A 14,252-nucleotide genomic window follows, 5' to 3' on the forward strand; every position below is an offset into this window, starting at 1 on the left:
GCAAGACATTCTTTATGTTTAGATTTCCACTCAAAAGGAAGGACGGAAAAATGTATAAAGTCATGGCAGAGGAAAGAGTATCGGGAGGAATCTTTCCTACTCAGTTCCCAGATATCACAACTTTTCTTTTTCCCATTTGGGTACAAAAACAATATATCCTGACTCATAAAAAGCAACTGGTCATATTGAAGTTACCTGAAATGGGCCCTACTCAAAGCAGGCAAAGTATGAACCAATCCTGAAATATGAAAAAACATCTCAGAAAAGCGCAGCAAGAGGTAGATTTTCCAAAATGGTGCAGATTGGGTCAGGGAAAGGAAGCAGGAGAGGAAGCCAGCTCCCTGCTGAGAACAATTACCCATGAAACCTTGTTTTTCAGAGAATAAGGGTCTGCTTCCAGTAATGCAGAAAAGAGACCAAGGCCTAATATATAATGTTAATATGGATCAATCTGAGAACAACCCTACTTGAAGTTATTAACCCTAAAAGGATAGTGTCCGTTCAAAGAATATAGCTGTCAGAGTGACCCATACTGTAACACTGGGATAAGGAAGGGACCGGCTAGTTCAAAGCACAATCCATGGATCAAGGGGAGAGAGTGTTCTGTACCCTAAATAAGAAACTCTATCTCTATTATGTGCAAGGGTGGAGATACCTCTGGGGAAAGACTCTGGGTAAAATAAACAGAGGACACTAGGAAGTCACTCTCACATTAAACAACCCCCAGCCCAGATCCTCCTCAAACCATGAGCAAGAATCATAGCTTCTAGGAAGTTCCAAAGTGGTGAGAAAGACAGGACTGGAGCCTGACCCTGCACCTGCCCAGGGGACCAGGACAATGGGGGGTTAATATACAGGCTAAGGGAGAAAGTTAGAGCTAACTCTTCTGTATAACTCAGCAGAAATACAAACGAGATGAGTCTGGTACATTCCCCATGTTTCACAAGTTACGAGAAAAACATTGGTTCACTTGCACACTATGGGAACCACGTATCAACCGCATCTACAGCAGTCATCTCAGTCTCATATGAGCAAGTGCTGTCACCAAACCCCAAAATACAGCAGGCACTCAAAGTCCAACAGAACTTCTTGTGAGAAGGCCACTAGAAGGCCACTACATTTTCTTCTTTCCACAGAAGGAAGAACAGGCTGATAAACAGGATGAAAAGCTTGACAAAGAGGAAGAGGAGGAGGAAGATGATAGGCATTGCATTTTTTCATCTTCCTCTGTTCATGAGTCCTAATCTCCTCAGCTACAGTAAAAGATGTGTCAAGACAGGAAGCAGCAGTAGAAGAGTAAGACCTGTGTTCAATACCACAAGGAAATCCTCACAAGCAAAACTATCACTACAGGAGGCTCATAGCCATGAGTTCTTAAGAGAAACAGCAGTGAACGATAGGTCATTCAGAATTTAGAACAGACACACATCAATGCTCCAGCAGAACCACTGACAAAGCATTGGTAGGAAACATGTGCTATCTCACCTGTGGAGAGCTCAGTACATGTACCTGGGTCAGAAGCATTGGAGTGTGCAGGCTGGTATCTACATGAATGCATGCAGAGAGAGAGAGAGAGAGAGAGAGAGAGAGAGAGAGAGAGAGAGAGAGAGAGAGAGAGAGAGAGAGAGAGAGAGAGAGAGAGAGAGAGTGAGTATTAAAGGTCAAGTAATACCCTCCAAAAACTCAAAAATTTTTTGGTCTTCCTCTGATGCTGCTGAACCTCTCCACTGCAAAGGAGATTAGCCAATACACTCCTAGTACTAAGGCAGAGCAAAAAAAACTGGTTACACTAATTTCAAGGACAAAAAGCGGGCTAACACATGTTTACACGCTTTGCACCTTATGTTTTTCACTCTTCTAGTTCAAATTCAAATTACACAAACAACAAACACAATACCTACAATAAAAAAAGACTAAAGAAGTTCCAACTTGACAGTCAATCAGAGCACAGCATGATGACTGCAGATGCGTGAGGGGTTCTCGCCCTCACTCACCTACCACCAAGTGAAGAGTTCTCTCCCTCACTCACCAACCATCAGTTAACTATCTTTATACCATGTTTCAACAACCACTTTATACTGTGGAATACTACATAAAAGGCTATGATTTGTATTCCCCCAGTAACAAACCAAGAACGTACGGAAAATTACCAATAAAAAATTTTGAAAAATATTTAACAGACAAAAAGTCTATGACTCTGAACTACAACAAATGATCAAAGGGTCCCCCCCCAGCAAACTTTGTGGATTAATAATAACCACACTATTTTTAATCATAAATGCTTAAAAAGACAGGATGAACATACAACATAACAATAACAATAAATCTGGCAATTAATCATTGCCATTGCATTTCTATATGAATATCATACACACCATTTGAGTCTGCTTTCTTGCTGGCAGTGGCAGTTATGTTTGCAAGATCAGCTTTAGTTTCTTCTCTGCGTAGTTTGTTCAGAACACGGGCACTTGTGCGAAGTTGAGGTGTTGGTCTGGATTGTGGGACAATGGGAGCAGTAGGTAAAGGCACATTTGGGAGTGACTGTGAGATACTTAAAGGAACTGTTACACCTGATGAACCTGTGAAATTAAATGAGACATAATGCACTGAATACAGCAGCATATTAAGATAATGCCTGACAACATGAAGTGAGAGTTTATTCAACATAATAAAATAACATGAAGTACAAAACTAAATGCCATGTATGTAAAAACTTCTTAAACGGCAGTATAATGACCAGATACCAGGGAAAATACTTCTAAAACAAATTCTCAAGTCCTGGAATTTGTTTTGGAAGGGGATCTGCATGGTGCCATTTGACACCAGGGCTAAAAGCTACCATTACATTTACTTTAATACGACTGACACTATCTCTGAAGAAATTTTATATTCCTTTCATGGCAATAGCTGTCTTTTTCAACGTTACCAGTTTACATTGGAAGCAAATGCAGTTTACCAAAAGAAATAAGGAACATTCACTCTCAAACTAAAAATTTCATAACTTCAAGCCTTTAAGATAAAATTATTCTAACCTGATGAATTTAAGGAGGTCTGTGAGGTTGGAGGCATTGTGAGGTTTTGAAGAGAGCTGGAGTGTTCTACCCCATTGTCTTGTCTTTCAGCTCTCAAGGGATGGTCAGTAACCTTTGAACGTTTGGCTTCAGAAATCAGGCCAGCATCGCTGAAAATAAACAAAAAGAATTTTTCATTCAGAATAATCAATTGAGAACAGAAAAATGAAAACCCAATCATGAATTTGTACTATATATATTTAAAGCTTTCATGTCACTACTTCACACTCCATAGCTACCTATACTACAGTTCTATTTTACACAGCTTTCCCATACTCTCCTTAAGTCAATCAATCATAACCTGATTGTAGCAGAGAAAACTAAGGAGATTTTGTAATGGGTTTATTACAAAATGCTAAGACTCAAGGCCAGCCTTGATTTTGTTGGGAAGATCATCAATATATATAATCTGGAAATCTAATTAGAGCTGTGGTGTCCACAGGCCAGAAAACAGACTGACATCTCAAAGATTTAAGCAGTTTGGCCATGCTATGTGAAAGGGCATACAGGAGTCCACAAAGAAGTGTGCACACAGAAGTAGTAGGGCTGTGACAAGTGGGAAGCATCAGATTTTCTAGACAAAAACAAAACAATAAAGACCTAAGACAAAGACCTGGACCAATAGATAGGAATACAGGCAGAAGGTGCACAAGATATATCACAGTTAAGAGCAAGTCGTAACCCATCTAAGAAACAGAAAACCTTACATAAAAACATAAATAATAATGCCATTTCCACTGATACTTCACAGGCCTACATAAATAAGGAGGGTTCGAGTCTGAAAGGGAATCTGTCCTTAAAAATCTCCTAAAACAAATTATGAAATGGGCCATTGGAAAAGGCTCATTAAAAATAGCAACCTTGACTAGGGATCAGGCCAAGAAGAATTTCTGCCAACTCTTCCTGAATTACTGATTCTTTTTAAATATGCTTCTGATACACTGTTCTTCAGCAACAAATGTGAGCAGCCATTTTAATGTGAATCAAGAATTCTTCTCAAGGAGAATTAGATAAGAGTTAGGGGGGAGTAATGCAATTTTTGTGACAAGAATGCTGCCAGAGACAGTAACTTAAATGCAAAAGGATCTGTATATATTATTTGTATAATTTATACATTACAAAAAGCCTGTAAATATGTTGAAAAGAATGGCGGAGGATGGTAAAGTTACTCATTGAAAAATCTTTATAGGAATTAAAAGACAACAGTAAATATTTAAAATGAGCACAGTGGCGGAAGTGAAATGGGTGAGAAAGACCTGTACGATGTCCCACAACTTATTTTCACTGTAGGGTGAAGCAGTAAATGTGGGTAGTACATTAACAAGACATATACTGGCAATGCTATACTGACTGCCGATTCAAGAGGAAAAAAACGAAAAAGATTAAAATACAGAAAGAAAAAGGACTAAATATCACTGTGATAAAGACAATGTATTGCAATAAGAGGCAAAGAACATGTTAGCTGAGTTATATGCAGTGAAAGAATTAAAAAAATGGACTAACTAAGCCACATTGGTATCTGGATAGCGTTAACTATTCTGTGAATTAAGAATTCAGGAAGCGAAGTTTATCATTATCATAGAAAAAGTGGTGACAAAATATTTCATTAATATACATAAAGTAAAAAGGATACTTTGTATCATATACATATTGAGTTACAAATATAAATATTTTATGAAAATCGATAGAGTGAGAAATACTGAAAACAATAAAATGTGGGCAACCTCCAATTTTTTGGGCATGTGTTACACTGGGAGGGTTCGGAAAATTTACATTTAAAAGGAAAAAATAAGGTAAAGGAGGAGGTGCCTCAGTGTACATCCAGTAGACCACCTACAAATAAATAAATAAATTGTGTAAGAATGAATCAATTTACCCAATCTATTCATGCACTGGCCAGCATTGGCTATAGTACCATTTACAACCTCAGCTGGTCATCTCCTCTAGTAGTATATAATGAATAAATGGAGAGAGAGGAACCACAGTAGTAGTTCGGATGGTAAAAAGTAGCACAGATTTGAAGTCCATGAAAGCTACCACTTGGGAGATATCTTAACACTGGGAATTAACAGAATCTATCACTTCATTTGACTACTAGCCACTTGAATGGTTAAGTCTCTGCTTACCAATCAGCCCCGAGCTTGAATAGATTTTGGCACAAGTTGGCCCTCCCCCAGGAATCATGCTTCTCTCACACAATAACCTACACTATGGCAGGCTTATAAATAAACAAGCAATTCTACAATAGTTAATATCTCTAATAAGAACAATGTACCTAACAGAGGCTGTATCTCTTACAGCACAATGATGGTTTACACTATGTATGAGCAATGACCTATGTTATTAACAAGGATGGTATGACCTAAGATGAGGGCAAACAAGTCTGTGGGACACCAATCTAATTAACTAATTTGCTTATTCCACGATTAAAAAGGACTGCACAATTAATAAAAAGTACAAAATCATTCATTCCACACAAAAACTACTAATAATAGCAGCTGTCAGAATGTTACAGGTGTAACCCCGGGGGTAGCCTACCTAACCTTCGCCTGGGTTAAGCAATCAGGGAATGTTGGAATAGTCGAGAATAACGAGTTTTTGAAGGAAAAGACACTAATTCCACAAAATGACGTGAATCCTGTGATATCATAACACATATCCCATCTGTATTTGCTGTCAGTGACTAAATACCCAATACCCAATTTGAAGGAATTAAAAAGCAAACACCAATTCAGAAATGGGGTAGCCATGTTGGATAAGGATCCCGAGAGAGAAAATACGGGAGATTTCCTTGCATAAGGCTTAAATTTCGTCCTTTCGCTGATACAGAAGTTTGTAGCACGTCTATGCTTATATATGATACAAGAGAAAGCAATTACTGGCACTATAAACTAATCTAAAATGGATTTTAGAATTGCGATTTTTACATCGACACTGAACGACTAAACAAAGATGGCGGTCGCTACTTTTTTGTCTTCATTTTTATACCTTGTTTGATTGACATTTTCGCTGTTATCCTTGACACTCAGAGTCCGTTTCCGCTTGACCATCTTCCTGAGAGTTATTGCAGCCTACATGGTGAACCTACACAGGCCTACACCTCAGCAATCAGTCATTTTTCTCCAAATCTTCCAGTCCGGTCATTCGCCCCGACCACCACCACCAAGTTTTCCTTCACTGTTATTTTACACTTCATAAGTTAGCAGTCGTTAGTTAATGTACTGTCAGCATGGGCACAACTTTCTTCGGTTACTAATCACAAATTCACAAGTTTATCTGAAGGTGTATTCAGTTTTTGTAAGGCAATAAAGAACACCACTTCATCGTTTGTTGTCAATTGCTTGAACTCGAGCACTCTACGTAGGTCCTTCTTGCATGGAAAAGTCAATTGTCCTCTACTATTTCAGATCTGATTCTTGTGGTACTATTGCTCATTTTTATTTAAAAGAGTCACATATCTTGCAAAAATTGTATCGATACTAATTGTTAATGACAGTAAAGGTCTACAAGTTCGTAATGCAATATCGTCTGTTTGTTGTGTCCTAATACCCGCTCAGTGACGTTCACCGTGTCCGATTACGCTTATTTGTTTACATCAATAACTCTGTAAGGTTAAAGTTAATCACTACCTGTTGGGTTATAACAATGCTAAAATATTATTCCATATATCAATTAATAGTCATCTGAAGAAGTAAAAAATATTCTGTACTATCTTAAAAGTCTCCTTAACAAACAACACTCTGAGGAAGTGACACTCTCGAACACATCCCGCCAAAAAAAGAACTCCCCCCTCGAAGTTCTTGTCAATTATTATTCTGGAACCTTTCTTTTCAGTGTACGTAAACGTGGATTTTTATTCAGGTATGGTGAAACCTTTCATGATGAATTACGGTATATTACAGTTCATCTGATTTATTAGAATCATCATGAATTTGGCTTCAGTTGTGTTAGCAAAACCTATATTTCAAAGGCACGCAGGCGTGGTAATAATACATCCTCACGCTGTTACGATTCACATTGGTATAATAACAAAGGAAATTGTCACCAAAGGGAAAAAAACTTTTCATTAATCTTTCTGGACTACTTGAAAGAAAATGCAACTTTATAAAGAGCATTCGTATAAATTAAAGAAGAAACTTTTTCTTGAATAGCAATGAAATGAAAGTTATTATCAGCATTGTTGAGCGTGAGTTTCTTATTTCTCTGAGAAAGGGGCTACATTTTTAAAGTATACAATTTATTATCATTACTTAGTTCATAAAAACCCGTTGTGAATTTGTCTTTCATATCTAAAATGTTGGACTGCGGAACTGTTGAGCAACTAGTTATCCACAAGTAAACGGCTAGCTTCGCCTGACAGTCAGCGTGCAGGAAACCGTATTCTATGGAGGATATTGTATGCTCAGTTATCAATGATCTCTTGAACTGATGGATCAGAGCAGAATGACAGATGCGGCGACTCGGTGAGCAAGTTTTGCTTAATCTCAGTGTTGCTTTTGCTACGTTGTTCAAAAAATACCCCTAAATTAATCTGGTCAGTTGGGATAGTTGATATTTGGAAATTCCTATCTTGTGAATGACATAGAAGAGAAATATCTGATTATCTTAAGAATCACCAAAGAAAGTGTGTTAGGTCTTGTCATGTTCTATATTTATACAATTGCTTTGTCAAATGCACTACAAAGGTATGGAATTTGTTAAAGCCATTTGCTGATTACACCCAATTTTTTCCCATCAATGGCGCTAAAAATATACATGATAAAATTTAACAATTTTTTAAGATTACTGAATTAAGAAAGTAACTAAGGTAATGCAAGTATCCAAATAAAAAAAATAAGACTATTTATGTTGGGTGGATATGAAAATAACTTATGGGCCCTACTGTCATTCAGGTACATATTAGAAAATCTGGTCCAGATATCTGAAAAATTCAATGTTTTATGAGTGCTACTGAACTACAATCTGGAGGTATTTTACTCATTTACCATAGTCTGCATAATTTTGGTGTTTCATTTTCCTTACAAGTTTTATATATCAGATAATGAACTACCTTGGGGTATTCCCGCTAAAAAAAACTGTGAAAAGCAAAAAAATACGGAATTAGGAGAAATATACCACCGGAAACATCAATAGCGCAGGAAAATTAGATAAACATAGACTACAAGGAGCCAAGATGTAACAAAGAGAACCGTCAATCATACGGCACTCTAAAAAAAAAAAACAAGTTAAAAAAGTGCGCCGAAGATCGAGTCTTCGGCACATCGCATAATCAAGGCCACCGAAAATTTATCCATCTTTCGGTGGTCTCGGTATAATGCTGTATGAGCCGCGGCCCATGAAACTTTAACTACGGCCCGGTGGTGACCTGGCCTATATCGTTGCCAGACGCACGATTATGGCTAACTTTAACCTTAAGTAAAATAAAAACTACTGAGGCTAGAGGGCTGCAATTCGATATGTTTGATGATTGGAGGGTGATTGATCAACATACCAATTTGCAGCCCTCTACCCTCAGTAGTTTTTAAGATCTGAGAGAGGACAGAAAAAGTGAGGATGGACAGACAAATCCGGCACACCAGTTTTCTTTTCAGAAAACTAAAAAGCCGGCACAATAGTTTTCTTTTCAGAAAACTAAAAAAGAGATGAGTTAAAGACGTTTCTGAAAAGTTATGACTTGAAAAAAACAGTTATTCCAGGAAATTCCAAACTGTAACTGACAAACACATGGGACAACGCCCGCCCTCCCCGACGATCAAATAATAAGGCCTCCAGAGATAAACCTGGTCAGCTTCTAACCTTAAAAATTTATATAATATTGATCTGGACAGGAGCATTTTCAGTCTTCTAAGAGCTAAATAAAATGGGCTAAATGAGGGCATTGAGTAGTGAGGGAAAACATGTTTAATGGAAAGAAGTCTTTTCCACAGGCAAGTGCGAGTGACAGAAAATTATTTTTTCCACTTCTTGTAATAAGCGTAAACTGTTTTGGTTCATTCGGTTTTTATAATTCTCTCTCTCTCTCTCTCTCTCTCTCTCTCTCTCTTTCTCTCTCTCTCTCTCTCTCTCTCTCTCTCTCTCTGTCAGAAACTTGATATGAAAATGTCTCGATGCGTTCTTGTTTTCCTCAACCATTTCCATGGTACTAAAAACAATTCAAACACTAAGGATAAAATGCTTCACAAAATTCAAATATCGCTGACCCTTGCGCAGAAAAACGATCATTGGCATCTTAAGGGCAGGTTCATGACATTCACAGTTTCGAGACAGTATCTGTGATTACAAAGCCTAACACGTACGGGCAGGCTTAGTCATGTGAGGGTTGCATCCCTCGCACTTATTTTTGCTTTCACTTTGATATTCACCTGATTCCGAGTTAGCTTTGGTTACAGTTCCTCTGCTTTTCTTGCTAATTTTGGGTTCGATTGTTATCTTTTATTGCTGGAATGACAACACAATTTTAGTTTTTTCTAGTGATCCGATTGATTCCTATTTCGTTGACACGCTAAACGAGTAACTTGTCCGTCTTTGTTAATACTGTGTGCTCGTCTTCCCCCTTCCGTTTTATTCTATTTAATTTCTATTGTTATTTAAAGTAGTGTTTTTCAACTGTAATGCAGTTTTTATCCTTTATGTAGAATAAATATAAATTTTCTGTATTCGATGCGTCCCTGCTCTTGTTATTGTAAGTATAGATTTCTTAGTTGCTATGCCTTCAGATTATACATACATACATACACATATATGAATATAATAAGTGCAATGCAATTTGCTACTGCTGCTTAAAGTTAATTTCTAGGGAGAGGAGATGAAGAAGAGTGAAGGACAGGCTGAAATTTTGAAGAGACTTTGGAGGGTCATCAGTCTTTTGTGATAACTGATGATAGGCACTATTTTGATATGCTATTTACATGACAAGGATATTATACTGTAGTTGAAATTAAACCTGATAGTAGAAATTAGGCTAGTGCTGAATTTAAGATTGTGAGGAAATTTACACTACGGTAGTTGATACAACTGGATATAGTATGAGTTGAAAATTAATTGGAAATTGAGCTCTATCATTTCAAATACAGGTTTACTAATTACTAATACTCTTATTTTCCGTCATTCACATGGATATATACATTCGGAAGTAGTATGTTTTACTTATATTACAGAATTGGTACATAAGTTTTGTGTAATTTTAAATGACCACCCAAAATATATCTTGGCCCCATGTAGGCGGCCCCCACTGATGGAATGCCAGCTACGCCACTGGATTCTGGTTACACCCTATTTTGACTTACTTGAGAATAATGATCTTATTTAAATCTCTTCTTTAGCACAAGTGAAAATGTCTAGTATTATCAAGGCTAATGTCAAGTTAATGTTGAATGAATAATTAATTTGTTGATAGTGTGGAGCAAGTATCACGCATTTTTTAGCATTTGTTTGTCATTCTATGTAAAAACCAAGTAAAGTAAAACTCTTTTACACATAAACGCTCAAAGCGAAAACTTTGCTGTTGGGAGATTCGTGGCACAATTTGAACGACTCGGCCTCTCTTCTTTAGTTCTTGATTCGGGACAAGACCTAAAGACGAGAGAGTCGTAGGGTTCCCGAAACAATCAGTTGACATCTAAAGATGGGAGTTACAGGTAACCTCTGAATATTTCCATCAGCAGGTGATGGGAAAAAATTAAACAAAATAGTCCACTGTGATTCTTTTTGGCATAATGAAGATCGTTTATAACGATTGCATACGACGAAACAAAGATGAGCGACCAACTTTGTCACTTAGTATTGTTACGAGGTATCTCATTAATTCCTGGATCATTGTTGCTCACTCCACACAGAGAGCTTGCTGGCTCAAGATCTCCAGATAAGTGCAAAGCTCGTTATGCTTACGTTTTTTAATCACTTCGGAAGTGTAACCGAATGATTTACTTAAACTATTTTATATTCCGTAAGTTTACGCTCAGATCTGGCAACATGTCGTCTCGTAAATTCTCCCTTCATTTTCGCGTCCTGTCTTAGGTAGTGTCCTGGCTTTCTTCTGGGATTCCACTGCATATCTCTTTTGACATCCTGCCTTCTTAGTTTATAAGTTTTTTCTCTGTATGAGAGTAAATGCACTGTATTATCTTCTTTAAATTTCTTCTAGTTTCATGATAGAGATGGCTTCCCCTGTATTTATTTCTTTAAAAAAAGGTTTAGGGCCATTTCTCTCCATAAATCTCATTTTCTTCATCTTTTTCATTTCATCTGTTGCCTCTAGATTTCCCACAGTTCGCGTTATAATGTCTTTTTCGTGTTTTTTCTTCTAGTTTCTTGTCTTCTGTTTTTGAAAATATATTTATCACAAATTTCTTCAATGCTTTTCCATAGGGGATGCGGACTCTTCAATTATCTCGGACTCATATTTTTTTCTGCTAAGTTTATGATGCGATGAAATAGCCTTATTTTCTTATCTGTTCTACAAAACATTGGCTATATGCCTGTTTCTGACATAAAATTGAATTATGAAAATTTGGCTATAAAGCCAAGCACTGGGGCACTTCCGGCCATTCAATGCTTAAGGTGAAAAGAGGGAGTTGGAGTGGTTGGAAACCAATATGGAAGAAAGGAAGTGCGAACAGTGGATGCAGCTTAGGGCATTTTCCAGAGATGTAACCGAGTACGGAACCTTTCCCTGAAAAAAGCGGACGCCATATCTTAAAAACTAACCATAGAATTTTCTTGAAAATAATCTCGTTATGTTTCCCACACTCATATTATCGACCCTAACCTAACCTAACTTAACTTAAGGCATGGCAAAAAAACCGGGGTTGGTGCAATACTGGCATACATCTCAGGAATTTGCTTCTGAGGTATGTCTTTTTCTGCCATTAGGCCATAGTATGGAGCACTTGTAGGTTGTTCATACAAAACTTTGTTTTTCTTTCATTTACTCTCACGTTTCAAAGTTTTGCTAATATTGGCACTACGACAGGTCAATCTTTACTTTAAGTGCCTTTCTTCGCTTTTGAGTTAATACACTCGCCTTTCTGTTTCTTTCTATTGTTCATTATTAGGACGCCTGAACTTTTATAGTTTGGTGCTAATTGTTAATTTCTTCAGAAGTTTCTCACGGCACTCTATTCCTTTCTCCCTCCTTGCAAGAAACAATATGTCATCGACAAATAAGGGACACAGCTTTAATATACCTTTATCAGTGTTACAGTTACCCTATTGATGGAGTTGACTTGTCACAATACTGCACAACTTGGGTCCAAATACAGTCCACTGTCTTATCTTCGGTACTGGTACTTTCTTGTTATTTATGCAAGATTATTCACTATTATTGTAATTTTCTCATTAATTTTTATCACTCAGTGCTTCTTTCCATCCTTGGCTTTTCCATTTTCTGCGATATATAATCCTTCAAGTCCAACTTGCTAATTAAATAACTCATATGCATCACAAAACCATATATGTGTTGGCCCACCCATGTCTGTATCATAACCAAGTACTGCATATAGTGTTAGGCGATCTGCGTATGACCCTCCTTCTCTGTCTCCACAACTGAATCTGCTGATCTTACTCTTTATTATTTCTTTTGGTTTATCCATTTTTTTCATAGAGTTCCCCTACTGTACGTGTTATGAAAATTTTCATCCTTTTTTTATTCCATTTTGCTCCCTCTTGCATGGAATGCAAAATTGATCTTCTCCCACTCTTCTGGTATGTTCATGTTTTCTACTATTTCTGACAGGAAGTATGTTAGACTTTCCCGTTAGTTCCTTGCCCTTAATTGTAACATTACGTTGTTAAAACCTTGTTTATCCAGAGTATATTTATTTCTTAGCCTTTCACTACAAATTGTACTTCCTGTCCTGTTCTTCTTTCAACTCTTCCATTTTGTGCTCTACTATACAAAAAAATCCACGTTTATTTCTTCTGCCAAGTTGTGACCTTTGTTCTGGGGACTTTCTGGCTCAAATATCTTTGCAGAATTTTTCATAATTTTCTTTACTTTTTCATGTTCAGTTATTTCTTCATGTTTTCTTCTTATTGCCGCACATTTATTTTACGTCTCCTACTCACTTTCTCCTTGAATTCTCAAAATTTGTTATTTTCTTTTTTATATTCTTAGACCTTCTTCATTCCATTTTCTTCCTCATTAGACTTTCTTGTAGCTCTGTTCTTCTCTCGCTTTCTTTGTTAACATTTTTACTTAATGCTTCTTATAAGTTTTATTTATTCTCTCACTGTTTTCGACTTTTTACTTTTGTGCCTATACGTTTTGATAATTTCGTTTGCTTTACTTTGTCATTGTTAAAACTTAAATTTGTCTCACCTTCTCCTTAGACTATCTTGAATATCTCATGTTCCTCTTTGTGGTGCTTAAATCAGCTTCATGATACTCTGCAATTGTAATCCTTTCCCCGTTTGCCTAATACTAATACGTTCCAGTCACTTGAGATAGGGTTTACAGTGGTCAGAGCATAAAATTTCTTTTCATGCGCTGTACGATGTCATTATTCTATGTTCGCCCACCGATATACCTTGTACCCCTTCGTCATCTTTTTTTTTTTTCATTACGGTAAAGTCTAATCATAGCATTTCTCGTCCGGTTCCACTCTGGCCAATATTCCTTTACGTTTTCACATGCTATATGCTATGATTAGATTCGAATTTTTTCGTTGCAATTTTACTGTCTGAGATTTCATCATTATTTTTTTTTTATCTCACTTCCCATAATGACAATTTTCCTTCACCTTTATTAGCCATCTCTGTTTTAAATAGGCTCATATTCTTGCTAGCACTTCGGTTTGCTTTTATTTTCTTGAAAGACATATATTACGTCTACGTACTTTGATTTCATGCCTATCACTTTTTATTTCCCCTGCCACATTTACCAAATATTCTTTGATTGGTAACAGCACTCTTCTGTCTCCACTTCAATTCTTAACCACCCCGAAGCCTTCCGTTTCTGTTCTTTTTCTTCCCTTCAAACTTATATCTGAGAAATCAATTATTACCTGTTCGATTTTCCTGTTATTTCTTTTAACTAAACCAGTTTTGATTTTACGCCCCATACTGCGTTCTTCAATCCTGACAAAACTTTATCCTTTTTTTTTTATCTCACCAGTTACCTTATCTTAGCCTGTATGTACCATCTCTTGAGTGGTGCTTGGGTCCAAATTTGTCCTCTGCCCA

At 37.0% G+C, this 14,252-nt stretch overlaps 1 protein-coding gene across 1 annotated transcript in view; it reads right to left on the minus strand.

Annotated features, from left to right (window-relative positions):
* crm (cramped chromatin regulator) overlaps positions 1-6,645 on the minus strand; it is a 121,925-nt gene extending 115,280 nt beyond the window's left edge. The window contains exons 1-3 of the mRNA XM_067091378.1: positions 6,060-6,645; positions 3,033-3,181; positions 2,376-2,579 (exon numbers count right to left, since the gene is read on the minus strand). Coding sequence (XP_066947479.1) covers positions 2,376-2,579; positions 3,033-3,181; positions 6,060-6,121 — 415 coding nt within the window. The 5' untranslated portion in view covers positions 6,122-6,645. The remainder of the gene's footprint in view (positions 1-2,375; positions 2,580-3,032; positions 3,182-6,059) is intronic.
* Positions 6,646-14,252: the final 7,607 nt, after the last annotated feature.

This window comes from Macrobrachium rosenbergii, chromosome 48 (genome assembly GCF_040412425.1).
Source record: "Macrobrachium rosenbergii isolate ZJJX-2024 chromosome 48, ASM4041242v1, whole genome shotgun sequence".
Classification (NCBI taxonomy): Eukaryota; Metazoa; Arthropoda; class Malacostraca; order Decapoda; family Palaemonidae; genus Macrobrachium; species Macrobrachium rosenbergii.